This window comes from Anoplophora glabripennis, unplaced genomic scaffold, assembly GCF_000390285.2.
Source record: "Anoplophora glabripennis isolate ALB-LARVAE unplaced genomic scaffold, Agla_2.0 scaffold731, whole genome shotgun sequence".
NCBI lineage: Eukaryota > Metazoa > Arthropoda > Insecta > Coleoptera > Cerambycidae > Anoplophora > Anoplophora glabripennis.
Window position 1 is genome coordinate 223479 of NW_019416914.1, and position 14347 is coordinate 237825.

Below are 14347 nucleotides of genomic sequence, written 5' to 3' on the forward strand. Positions count from 1 at the left end.
AAAAACTTTAATCAAACGTGAATATTGCTCTTAAAAATGGTTAGGATCGGGAAAATAAAATTGTAATTAAAGAATTAAATATTACTAAACATTTTAAAACAATAAAAATATGCACTTACAATGTAATTATTGAGATAATGGAATGAATAGATAACGTTTTGACAAATTTGAACAAACATCTGATCCAATGAAAGGAAATATGGCAACATTGTACGCTGTATTTAACGCATTGACTGACGCGCTATATTTAAATAGCTCGATTATAGACTATAAAATTATTCCAACGAAAACATATGTAGTAATAATTAATATTAAATACATTTTTCGTGATCTAATGCGATATAATAGCAATTTGAAACAAAAATTGAAAGGATCTCTTTGCAAAACGAGCAGTATTATAGATGTTCTGTCATAATCTTCAATTTGACAAGGCGATGTCTCACTATCATACACTGAGCTTCTTGATAATTATCATATGAATTCTCGGTTTGCACATTTTGTTTTTTCTTATCAGTCCCACATTCTGTTTCATACGCATTTTATATTGCTTTTCAGTCATTACTTTTCCTTTGTATATGTATCATGACTGACAGTAATGAAAGTTGACCCAACTTTTACCACCACGCCATGGCAATGTTGCCAGATTTCATCCATAATTTTACAAGCTCCTAATGAATAAATATACACTTTTATTCAAATAAAAAGTTAATTGCCGTGCATTAAACACGAAAAATATATGCAAGCTACTATGTGTTATATAAATTTCATTCGTATATATTATATTTAGTTCGCTCAAATTAGTTTATGTAAGGTTGGTACTACAACGAAACTACCGTGTATAAGCATAGGCTTCCCTCCCGCACCGCCTGCCCCGCAAAATATGTATCAAACCTCCTTAATAGTAAGAAATAAATTACAATAAAGAAAAGAATTATGAAACAACCTATACATATCGGTCTAGACATTTTCTAAACAAAGTTAATATAGAAATATTTCATCCTTTAAAGTTAGTATAAGTTATTTTTTCATAAAATAACTTTAAGCCATGAAACAATAGCTTTGTTCGGGTTCTTTATTTCTGAACAGTCTAGAATCTACGTAGAACTATAAACGCACTAGACAAAATTCTAGACCATTCAGAACTATATGAATTTCTTTGAAACAAAAACGTGTTAGAATTTGTGGCATTTGCAGCGAACTGATATGTTCAGCAGTGAACTAATAAGTTCAGAATCTAATCATTTTCATCAAAGTTTTCATCCGTTTGCTCTTTGCGTCTTTGCCTTATACCTTAACCTCTAAATCATTTTTTTGCAAATCACATTCTATAATAAAAAATTTTGTACCTAAAGCTATGGAGTGTATACGAGGAGTGAAGACTCCATGTTACAAAAGTGAACCATATCTTAGGTCAAGTAAAGGTGGCGCTGATGTAAGTAGGGTATGAAAAAGACGCGCAAGAAATTTGTTGAGAGTATCAGCACTATACAACAGTGATTCCTTAAACTTTAATTTTAGTCATAAAACGGGATCTACATTCCTTGTCTACATTCTAGCGGTCAAAAAAGTCTCAATTTTTAATATGACTACTTTGCAATTCTAATAAAACAACCCCCAAAATGCCTTTCAGAACTGAAACTAGAAAATGATAATGCACATATGCCCAGATACATTTTGTAAAAGAAAACAAAATGAAAAAATTACAAAATTTGCAGGAAATAATCAAGACGATATTCCGAAACAATAACTATGCATCCGCCAAATAATACAGTTCTAAGTAATTTGCGCTTGAGAGCAAGAACTACATCGGATAATTCAGAATGGTTCCCAACAGTAGCGGCTTGTTAGAGGAGGCTGGGGAGGCTAAGCCTTTTTGATAGTATTGCAAAAGTCTTCTTTTAGTTTTTTTATTTTACATCATATAATTAATATTATTTAAGAAATTTTCATACAAATCTATTTTCATATGCAAATAATTAGGTACCTACTAAGGGAGATCTTGAGTACGTAAATATACGATTTTTAAATGTTCACTATTTTTCGCGCCCTCCGAATTCGCATTGTAGTCGCTGGCAGCGCAAGCCTCCAACCTTTATCAGTGTTCTATATGCTGCGAGACCTTGAAATGATGCCACGATATCTACATTCGAGTTTAACCAGTCGAGCACGGAGGCTTGTTGCCACCTTCCATCTCTTTTTAACAAGCGAATATATCAATTTTCTACCTCTGGAAATGTGAGAAAGCTGTGGATTTTCCACAAGCCAATTCTTTTACAAATAGTACCCTGAAAGGAGGTTATATTCTGCTAATCATTTTATTCATGTCACAAAAGCCTGGCCTACTACGATTTTTTAAAAGGGTAATTTTTCCAAAAAGTGATATTGGGCATTTTTTTATCAAAAAGATACTAATATTACCAGGTTATTCCACAACCATCAAAATACCCATATGCCAAATTTGAACGACAAATGTCTATTGAATGTTTTTTTGTGGTGCCAAACTTCGAAAAATCATAACTAAAAATTATAATAAGCAGGTCAAAGATTGCCATGAAAGTGAAAACAAGTACCAATCGGACAAAGAAAAAATACAGACACTATAAATTTAACACTTTTAATTACGGTCACAATAAAAATAATAATAAATTAACGTACAAAAAAATGTAGATAATGAATTATAACTATTAAGTTGTTAAACAAAAAATTGCAATACATTATAAATTAAATTTTAGTTTTCTCGAACTATGGACTTTTGGGGTTTTATAAAACAAAAAGTTTATAAAAACAGACCAAGGAATTTGGATGACCTAATGAATTGCATAAGACAAGCTTGTGCAGAGATTACTCCACAACAGCTATGTAAATTATTTTTAAATTTAAGAAGAGGATCGGAAGAATGTATTCGGCCGGAAGGAGGTTTGGTGGAGCAAACTAAAATTTAATTTAGATTAACATTTGGCAATTTTTTTGTTTAACAACTTAGTATTTATAATTCATTATATTTTTTGTAAGTTATTTTTATAATTAATTAATAATAATTAATTAATATAATTAAAAGTTATAAATGTATAGTGCCTGTATTTCTTCTTTGTCCGATTGGTAATTGTTTTCACTTTCATGGCAATCTTTGACTTGCTTATTATAATTTTTGTTATCTGATTTTTCGAAGTTTGGCACCACATAAAAAAACACTCAATAGACATTTGTCGTTCAAATTTAGTATATGGGTATTTTGATGGGTGTTGAATAGCCTGGTGATATTATCGATTAAAAAGGACCCTTTTAAAAAATTGTAGTAGGCCAGGATTTTATCACATCAATAAAATGATTATAAGAATATAACCTCCCTTCAGGGTACTATTTGTAAAAAAATTGGCTTGCGGAAAGTCAACAGCCTTTTCACATTTCCACCTGAAAAATGGAACACACTGTATGTATAAATAAAAAAAGTAAACTGAGATTGATGCAAACATTTTATAGTATAACTAATAATTCAAAAGTATGTTGCCAATAAACGTTTGTTCAAAATGCCTTCATGACGTCAATCGTTACTTAGGTATCATTAGCATTACTTGAATTTTTGTATTCTACAATACTATTACTATCTAAAAGCAAATTAATCAGTCTGTCAATATTGTTTTTCTGCTTTAGTCTTGACAATAAAGGAATTAAGTAATTGTGAAATTGTTCTATAAAAGTGAATTGTGGCTAAACTACATAAAATAAATCAAATAACTGTACAAAATTAAGATAATTATGTTATACATATTTTCAGACTACAAATTTTGACATGAAAACAAAAATGGTACATAAAAACAGAATACCTTATTTGCAATAATTATTTATTACTGTATAGCGAAATTTAGACACGTTTCAGATTTATAGAAGAAAAATATCACATTCATATTTTGCCCCAATTACCAGTTTAGCACATTGGGATTATACATTTTTCAGATTATCAAGAGAGTAAAAAAAGACACTTAATGAAAATAACTTTTCTTCTGGATAATAAAATTAACAATACAAATGTACAAAAACTGTAAATTATATATTTTTTCATTCATCTTTGATTTGGAAAGAAACTAACTGAACTCCATGCTGCATACAACAGGCGTGAATCTGTTTTTCAGATTACCCTGATCGATGCAATATGCGATAATGGATTATCAAGAAATAAAATCGATTTGGATTACCCTTATTTCAGTCTAAAGTTTCAGTAATCCAAAATACTCATTAGTATTCAGATTACCGAAGTTGTACTATAATTTGAAACTGTTAAAAATATTTATAAACTTGACTATTTTTAATATATTCACTAAAACTATCTACGTAACTAGTCCAAAACCACTGTCAAAATAAGCCTTTAAAACACTCGAGAATTATCGCCCAATTTTATCAGAACTTCCTGTAATGTTACTAAACATTAGACAAAGTTGTTCCGGAAACTGTGATACAAATACTTAATAATTATCTACAATTTCAACATTTAAGATATTACAGCTCATTAACAAACCTATATAAATTGCAAAATTGTATTTTGGAAACATTTTTTTTGCATATGCAATAAATACAAAAACTTCACATAATGTCCTTGTTTGCCCATTTTTTAAAATACAACTCTGTTCGAAATTGCAACAAAAATTTGGATAATAAGAAGGTGCCTCTAGAAGTTTCCGTACACACTAAAATACATTTAATTTTTACAAAGTAATAAAAATACATTGAATTCAATTTTCTGATACAATTTTTTTAATACTGATTAGAATGTCAGTAAAATCAGTACCTTTATTATCCTAATCAAACATTGGTGTACACAACATTGTCGTATTGATTATATTATAAGTACTTAAATCAAATCAGTGATGTAGGTGACAGTGAGCCATTGACTGGCATTATTTTATTTTTTCTAAATGTACCTTAGTGCATTGAAATCAATTTAAGTGAGTAACTTCCACACAAATATTTCTATGCTTAAATGCTAAAAAGAAATATGTTATACCAAGAAAAACTATCTTTTATCGCTTTATGCACTATAGTTTGTTTCTCAGAATAATTTTCAAAAAATGTGAAATGACAGTGTCATAAATTAATAAAACAATTTCATAATGTTGCAAAAACTGTACAATTTACAACAGTATCTAAATAAATATTTAATGTGACTAGAATATGATTAAATAATCATTAATCATATAATGTGATGACTCATAATTTTTATTCTATTGTAATAAAAAATAATCTGTGTGTCACTTACATATTTGATATTATATAAATAGAATCCCTCAGAGAAATTTAAACTGGATATTATAGCTTATGGAATAAAACTACTTTTAAACATTGAAAAAAAAGTTGTTTCTGTACAATATTTAGCATTTATATTTTTATTATTATTAGTTTTCAATGAACTTGAGACATTTCTTCCAAACCAGAGAACATTTACTGGATTCAAAATTAGCGTAAAAAAATTAATGAATGGGCTTCCTTGTGCAAGTTAGGAAAACTCTCTTAACATAAACAAATTTCCTACTAGAGAAGTTATAACACACATAATCTAAGTTTGATCCTTCTAGAATCTAGACAAACAGCGATTTAAACAGTTAAAAAAAAAAACAATGTCAAAGGGCCATCTTCAAAGAGCCTTTACCTCCCTTAGGTAGCATTTTTGAAGAAGACGATTTATGTTGAATCAATATGAAATCATCCTTAGAATTAGCTGCCTTCATTTATTGGTTTAGTTTCTGGACACACTGTATACTTCAATGCACCAGAAACAAAATTTTATTCACAACCGATTCACAGAGTTTTTTGGATCAGCAGCATAATATAATAACTCTAGATTTAATATCTTAACTTAAACAAATTGTTAGTTACGTAGTGTAAATAAATAACATGTTAACAAACCTATAAAGCTGCACTTAATGCTTGGAAAACTTATTCATGTGAGGTTTATTTATTTAAAAAGAAAAACCCCTTTTAAAAACCCTTTTCAATTTTCCACAAGGAATTAATCCATTTTTTGCACGAATGGAAATAATATATTTCATATACATACTTGTTATAGGTATATGTTATTAAACCTATAAATTCCCATTCTAAATATGATGCAAAGTAATATACAGTAAATTCTATAATTTTATAATAGTTTCTAAAAAGAAAAAGAAAACATCAAATTTTATAAACAACAACTACTAATACACTAAACAGATGAAAAAAGCATAAACTACACAATTTATAAGAAAGTATTCTGTGATTTATAGAGAAAAAGCAAGCATTCAAACAAAAACTTCAAAACAAAAATATCTACTCAAACAGAAAATTATTTTATGTAACATACCTATTGGTATTGGTGGAGGGTAATATGTCAGCACTAATGAAAATGAAAAAAATGTTAGTGTGAAAGTATTTTAAGATATTAATTATTAATTGTTATTAAGACAGAACAGTTCCCAGATTTACATTTAATACCACCACATACCAACAGCACTAATAAAACCACAATTCTATGCAAAATTAAAAAATCAATTTTAAGCTTTGCAAATTCTTTTTTTAAATAAAATTTAAACTGTTGCGACCACAGTAACAGATTAGATATTAAAGCCACATCTTTTGAGAACATAAAACCTTCACAACAAATCGAATTCAAACATAATGAATAATAGTAAAGTTTAAAACTACATTTTATTTTAGGAAGATCATTACTTGTTCATTTGTCCCAAATGGTACTCTCATTTGTTCTATTTGAATGATATAAATTAACAAGCACTAAATATCATTTATATTTACTCAAGAATCTAAAGATTAATGTTAATATGAGGGATATTTAAGATATACAGATATCTTAATTATAAAAGGGGCAAGGCAACAATATAAAATATATCATGAATTGTGGTTGTAAGGTTTTGACGGCCTATGATGATATTTAAAGCACAATGGTGTGCCGTGGCCTATACACCTGTCAACGTTAGTGAGAATTACCTCGCACCTCCTTTGAAATTTTTGACCAAACTTTGTTGTACCCGCTATCAGAACCCGCCCTGATGTACATATCGGTTCTTGTTAGTTATAAAGCCTCTAAGGACGTAACTCCTTCTCAGTCAATGATAATTCTCTGAGACATTCTGTAGTGACCTCTATAACTGATTGTATCTTATTCATCCAAACATTTCATCTTTATTCACTGCCGGCAACTTCAGTGGTGGACTGCAAATGCTTAGCTGTGATTCAATCGGAGCGATTCCATCCGGAGAGGTTTTGGAAACAACAACTAAAATGTACATCAGGGCAGGCCTAGACGTTCTGAAGGAAGTGCAACGTAATTCTGTAAGTGGGGCAACCAGGTACATAGACCATAGCATCGCAACCGAAAAAACCATCGTACTTTAAATATAGAGTGAGTCGGGAGAAGCACACCAAACTCCAAGAATGGAGTCTACACGTCAAAATAATAAGAAAAAACTCAAATATTGTTATGCAATTTTCATTTGTTTTCAAGCTATGACGTATATTTCAATAAAAAATAATAATTTATTGATATTCTATTAATCATAGCAACACCACCATTGACCTCTAAACACTTTCTACTTCATTTACAAAGGGTGTCTGTGGCTCTCCTGATTGCTGCATGTATTTCTTTAATAAGTGCTATAGTATTGATGATACGTTCACATTCTCATTTTTATAGGAACATACTCCAGTACTTAGTACTTTTAATTCATTTTGTAAAAAAATTAAGTAGTAGTCTCCTATGAGTCGATTCTCCAAACTGAAAGGGGTAATTAAATAACTATCGACGATACTACACCACACATTTACCGCAAACTGTGCTGAAAATTACTTTCAAGTGTTGTGTGAAGATTTTCGTCTGACCATACATGAGAATTCCGAGAATTAATAATGCTGTCACAGGTGAATGTTGCCTCATCCATAAAAAGTATGCTGGATACAACAAGATGATTATTCTTGATCCATCGACAGAACTTGATATGCTTAGCATAATCTTCAGGTTGTGGTACTGATAAAAGCCTTGCTTGTGAACGGTTTTTATTACCCTTTTTTTGTGGAATGTCCAACTGAGTAGCAATTCTTCGTGAGCTGGTAGTTGCATCATCTACTAGACTCAGAATATTTTCTACTCTAACTTTGACGATGAGTTCGTTCACATATTATATGTACTAACACTGATCCTAATAAACACATTTTTATCAGGACATATGTGACGGGGAAACCGTTGACGATATTTTTCAACAGCAGCATTAGCATTCTCATTACAAAAACCATAAATAAACACCATATTTGCATGCTCTAAAGAAGGATGCCAATTTTGGTCCCAGTACATCCGTCTTAGAAAGGTGTACTGTCCTACGTTTTTTGGTATGCTGATTACAAATATGCCTTCGTTTTGCTGTAAATTGAGCCGTTTCAGAAATAGAGAGGTAAACAGAACGTGTGCACTATAAGGAAAGAGCGACACTCGCAGGAGGAACAATATTTTCTGTATATTCTTATAGATTTAGATAAGGCAGGTCTAGAAGTCATTCGTGGCTACTGTTGTCAATGTAAGAACGGACTTAGAATGGTAGGATGTCATGAGAGTTATTTGGTATTTAGGATATGGGCAATACCAAGAAACAATACCCACCGAAGATTCATCGCTAATGTCAGTTTTGCAAGAGTAATCTGACGAATATAACTAATAAAAAAATACGAAGTATTAAATGATATTAAACGTCTTAAACTTTAGAGTACCCTAGGTGGTAAATCATCTACGGCAAAAATACTTTTTTGAAATTACTGAAGAATTCGTGATGAGTAGAGCCAAACTGAGGTCAGATTCGGTTTTGCGGACCAAAATATATGAAAATACCATGGTTTAGTCCGTTGCGCATAACTTTTTTCATGAAAATTGCATAATTGAGTTTTTTCTTAATACTTTTACATGTAGAATCCATTTCTAGAGTTTGATGTGATCTTCCCGACTCACCCTGTATAATGAATTGTTTTCCATTTTTGAAATACTCTCAATTGACGAATCACAAATTGTTTAATAATCCTTTAGGACTTATCATTTGTATTAAAGATTTTAGATGGATAGTCCGTGCTGCCAAATTAAAAAAAATTAATAAAATTTTAGTAACTTTGATTATTAAACTAATATAAAACTGAGGGTAATTTGGCAAAAATTGCAGTCATTTTTAATTCAGTATAATTTTTTTAAATTTTCTTTCCAACTAGTTTCGGTTATTATCTTTATCTTCATCTTCAGGCAAGAAGAAACTATAATATATATATTTCTTCCCTGAAAATGGCAAAACAGCCAAAAATGAATTAAAGAAGATTATAATTTTTTCCCAATTACTCCTGCTGCTATTCAGTATCATATGGATTTTCATCAAGAAGTTAAAATAAAACAAATTGTGTTGTTTTCTCTAAAGAAACATTTGAATTTCATTTACCATAAAAAGGTGCAGATGAAATGTAAATATTTTTTAATCAAATATTAAAAATATTCATACTGTTCGGTATTATCTTCCTAAATCCAAAAGCAATTACACAATTACATATTACACTAGAATTATTTACCTGGTTGTGGGTGAGGTGTATGTGTAGGGTAAGGTGGAGTATGTGTTGCAAACCCTGGAGCAGCTGGACCGCAAGTTTGTGGAATAGGATGTCGATCAGCTATAGGATATGGAGGCGCAACAACCGCAGAAGAGTGTTGAGTGGTTACTGTCACATTTGGTCCTTCTGTAAAAAATATTAATCACCTTATGCCACAAAAAAAGCTAAAGGCCAGTATTTTGAGCATTGATTAAGTTACGAGTTAACATATCTAAAATAATGCAAAATCTAACTATCTGATTAGTTAACCAAGTCTTAACCACTATTCAAAATACCTGCCTTAAAAGTAACATTAAAATGGGTACTACAAAAAAATATTTCAGATTTTATAACTTTATATAAACTGATGTGCAAAACCCTTGGCTCCACTCACCCAGGATGTTTCAAAATGAACTACTCGACATATTGTATAGAGTAGAGCAACCTAGGCTAATACAGAATGATCATTTAAAAAAGTCAAATTAACTCGACTTGCAAAATTCTTTTGAAAAACATATGTGGGCTCCTCGTAGCTGACTTTAACATCTGTAAAGTGTTTACAGCAGTGATCACGGTTACCGTTGCGAAGCAGTGAAAGACGGAGTGGGAATAAAGCATATTTACTATGCAGTTTGGGCTCTGTTTAGTCCGCCCTCAACCAAATAATAGCTATTCATCGCTTTTTTTTCTTAATAAACTTAATTTGTTCAGGTGTGGTGTAAAAATTTTGTTACATATTGTTTCTTGTATGTTTTTTAAAAAATTGTAGAAGTTTAAGTTGATTGTAACATGTAAACATGTGAAATTTTGTTACTTACATATTGTTTCTTGTACGTTTTTTTTTAAATTGTAGAAGTTTAAGTTGATTGTAACACTTGCAATGATATCTATTGAAAAATCAAGGCTGCGAGAAATACCAAACTTTAATAAAAACGTAACTGAAAAGTTTATTTCGGATAAAAACAGAAGAATGAATTTTCACCATAAGAAATAGTGTTGAGAACAGTATCCCTACAGTACTTAAAATAAAACTACCCAATTATATTTGATTTTTTTTTCAATACTTTGAACCTAAATTTTTCCGCCCTACCTGATATGGAAGTCAAGAGCCGAAACTGAAATGAACTGAAGTGAACTGAAGTGAGGTGAACTGAACTTTACATAAAAAAGGTGTTCTTGACAATTTCAGACCTATATCTATAGTAGGTACTCAGTAAAGTCTTTGAAATAATTATCAAGAATTGTTAAATACTGTGAAGAAATGAATATTTTCTGACATGCTCAATTCCGTTTTCGTAAAGATAAATCTACTGTCAAGGCATTATTGAAATTAGTGGATAAGATAGTAGATGGATTCGATAAGGTAATGCCTACAATGGCTACTATGTGTGACCACACTAAAGCCTTCGATTATGTTAATCTTAATATCTTGCTAAAAAAAATTATATATTATAGAGGTAATACACAAAATTTGCTATTCTCGTATTTATCCTACAAACAACATGTTAGCAGGTCTACTCCCCATAAATAACGGAGTCCCTCAAGACTCTGTTTTGGATCCAATTTTATTTCTCGTTTATATTAAAGATTTACCTTTTTCTGTTGGAGAAGAATCATGTATTTGGTTGGCTGATGATATGACACTCGTCAGCCCATTTCTAAAATTGAGCAATGACTGTGTACTGACGGCTAGAAATTATTTCTCATCAAATCAATTAAAATTAAACAATACCAAGACAAAAAATTTATTATTCACTTCACATAAATAAAAAAACTAGTGCCAAATTATTCATACCATATAATTTAAGGGATGAAATGAGGTCAGTTAGGGAATAAAAAAAATCATTTCTGGGGTGAATGCCGTTCACCAAATTTTCAGAGAAATTAGCAAAAAATTGTGGCCAATCGCCCCACAAGCCTTCATTGGGAATGAAATGGGGTAGCAGCCACGGGGCAAATTATTTAATTTGTCGGAAACTGTTCACTGTAACACCACCAAATTTTCATAGAAAACTACTACAATTGTAGTCCATTTGATGATATACATCAAATCACCCCACAAGGCTTCAGTGGGGATGAAAAGGGATAGCAGCCACAGGGCAAATTATTTAATTTCTCGAAAACTGTTCACTGTAACACCACCAAATTTTCACAGAAAACTACTACAATTGTAGTCCATTTGATGATATACATTAAATCACCCCACAAGCCTTCATTGGGGATGAAAAGGGTTAGCAGCCACAGGGCAAATTATTTAATTTCTCGGAAACTGTTCACTGTAACACCACCAAATTTTCACAGAAATCTACTACAATTGTAGTCCATTTGATGATATACATCAAATCGCCCCACAAGCCTTCATTGAAAAGTGAAAAGTTGAAAAGTACTTCCAAAAAATAGGCCCCTTGTGATGATAATAGTTTAAATAACTAGGTGGATTTCACAGGGTCTAACGACACTTAGAGTGCACGATAATTCTATAAATATAGAAATCTAAATAAAAAATTTAGATAAATTTGGAACAAATACATTGAAGATGAATTTTTCGAGATAAAAAGTCTGAATCTGGCAGTAGCAATGGCTGAGGTAGTACGGTATTGGGGGTCATGAAAGCTTGCAAAAAATGTAATAAAATTTTCAGGGTCGTATTTAAAAAAATGAAGTTCATGATGGTCCTGAAGAGACAAAACGTTACATATAAAAATTGATTATGCCATTCAATAGAGGTCAAAAAATTGCCATGAGAAAGTTGGTCCCCTGATTATGCAACTTTGCCCCCATTTGAGCTACTTCGTATCTATTACCGTTTTGGAGATCCCTGTAGTGAAAAGCGAATTTGTAACAGCCTGATTTTTGAAACTCTATTGCAAATGCACTGTAATAGAAGTAAGTTTTGTAAACGCTCTGATATTCACTCATATAATACAAGGAATGCTGGTAATTTTGTTACGGACTTTTCCAGAATTCGTATTACTGAGAATAATAAATTGAATATTCCATTATAGAACCTCATTGCACATCATTTTAAGGATATTAACATGGATGAGTCAAGTTTTAACGAATTACACAAATTGTGTAATTTTTTTTTATTAAATAGGTAATTGTTTTTCTATCACTTTTTATAAATTAATTGTGACTAAAAACTTACTATGTAAGTAAAAATGGTTAATAAATAAATGGTAAGGATCATTATCATTATTATTTTGAAATATTCATCTAATTACAAAACACATTTTTATTAATTTGCAAAGCATTTTCAATGGAATTAGATTTTTTACACACTTTAAATCTGTACCAACTACATGTGTGATGTATCGAAGTTTCTTGGCAGTAAAAAGAGACAATACTGTTGATACTGGTACTGGAATAATGAGACGATTAAGTAATGTTGAGACAGTAACGCGATACCAATGTTTGTTATAAGTAGTGATACTACAGATAATGTGTCTGGCATACATTATACTAAGAGTCACATACACACTGCGATTGGTAATGTAATATTATGGGGCCCATTATTAGAACTTCAACAAACAAGAAATATAATTATTAGTTTCTATTACGTAGGTAATTAACTTAGGAATTAATTTAAGTTCACAACAGTGAACTACCTATAAACGTAATTTTCTTACATACTACTTTTACTTTAAGAAATCAGTTTTTCCAAAATATTTTTTTAATGTAGAATTAATATTTTTCGTACATAAAAGCATTGCAGTATTAACAAAAAAAAACTAACAATATTTTAGATAATGATAATATATGCAAATCATTTAATACAAATTTGTGACAAAAATTAATAGATGTAAAAATTGGAGTAAAAATATTATAAAAAGACAACTATAGTAACAGTGGTAACAAATACAGTAACACTGGTAATACTAACTAAACAATGCGGAAAAAATGTACTTACGTCCATACACGGTACCTTCACGTTTTCTTTTACAACACCAACCACATATTGCAAATAATATCAAAAAAATAACACATATTGCGATTGGCATAAATACATCCATTTTATGTTGTATTAATAAAACAAATTATGAATGAGCATTCCCAGCTCACGGCTACTTTAAATTTTCTGTTCACGACACAGCATACCAGCAAAATTTTTCCCAAAACAATTCTCAGAAATTCCAGCAGTTCTCTTCACTATTATTGTTTGCAACTTAATGTTAAAAAAAATAGTAAACAAGATAATCTAAAAAAAATAATCTGCAAGATATTGTTTCTTAAATATTGAAATCAAAACTAATAATGTAAAAAATGTGACGACATATCAAATGACCAAAATGACAGAATATTATAATATTAACATAAATATATGACAGAAGTCACAGATATCGCAGAATACACACTCAGTACTCACTAAACAAATTTAACTAACGGATTAGTTTGCACGTGCAGTGTTACCATTCAGCACTATATTGGTTAAATCCTTCGAGCATAATATACCTACTAGAGGCAGCCTTCAATGCTAAATGAGCGAACAGACGTGCGAGAGAGAAAGCATATAAAACAGCAAGCTATCTCTATCACTCCGTAATGTGTGGTGCTGGAGAGGAATCACGGGGTCTGATTCTCAACCAATAAAATTTACGGAGTGAGAGAGATAGCGAGTAGTTTCATTTGCTTTCTTTCTCGCATGTCTGCTCGCTCATTTAGCATTGAAGGCTGTCTCTAGTAGTAGGTATATGCTCGAAGGTTAAATCGGTTCACATACTTCTATGCGGGTTTGATATTTTCACGAGAAATT

The 14347-nt window shown here is 30.7% G+C and overlaps 1 protein-coding gene across 2 annotated transcripts in view; it reads right to left on the reverse strand.

Annotated features, from left to right (window-relative positions):
• LOC108911349 (proline-rich protein 2) overlaps positions 1–13963 on the reverse strand; it is a 22908-nt gene extending 8945 nt beyond the window's left edge. The window contains exons 1-3 of one of the 2 annotated variants that reach the window (XM_018716263.1): positions 13505–13963; positions 9577–9741; positions 6332–6364 (exon numbers count right to left, since the gene is read on the reverse strand). In XM_018716263.1, the coding sequence (XP_018571779.1) occupies positions 6332–6364; positions 9577–9741; positions 13505–13607 (301 nt within the window). In that variant the 5' untranslated portion in view covers positions 13608–13963. The remainder of the gene's footprint in view (positions 1–6331; positions 6365–9576; positions 9742–13504) is intronic. The other variant, XM_018716264.2, reaches the window with a different exon arrangement.
• Between the last annotated feature and the right edge of the window lie 384 nt (positions 13964–14347).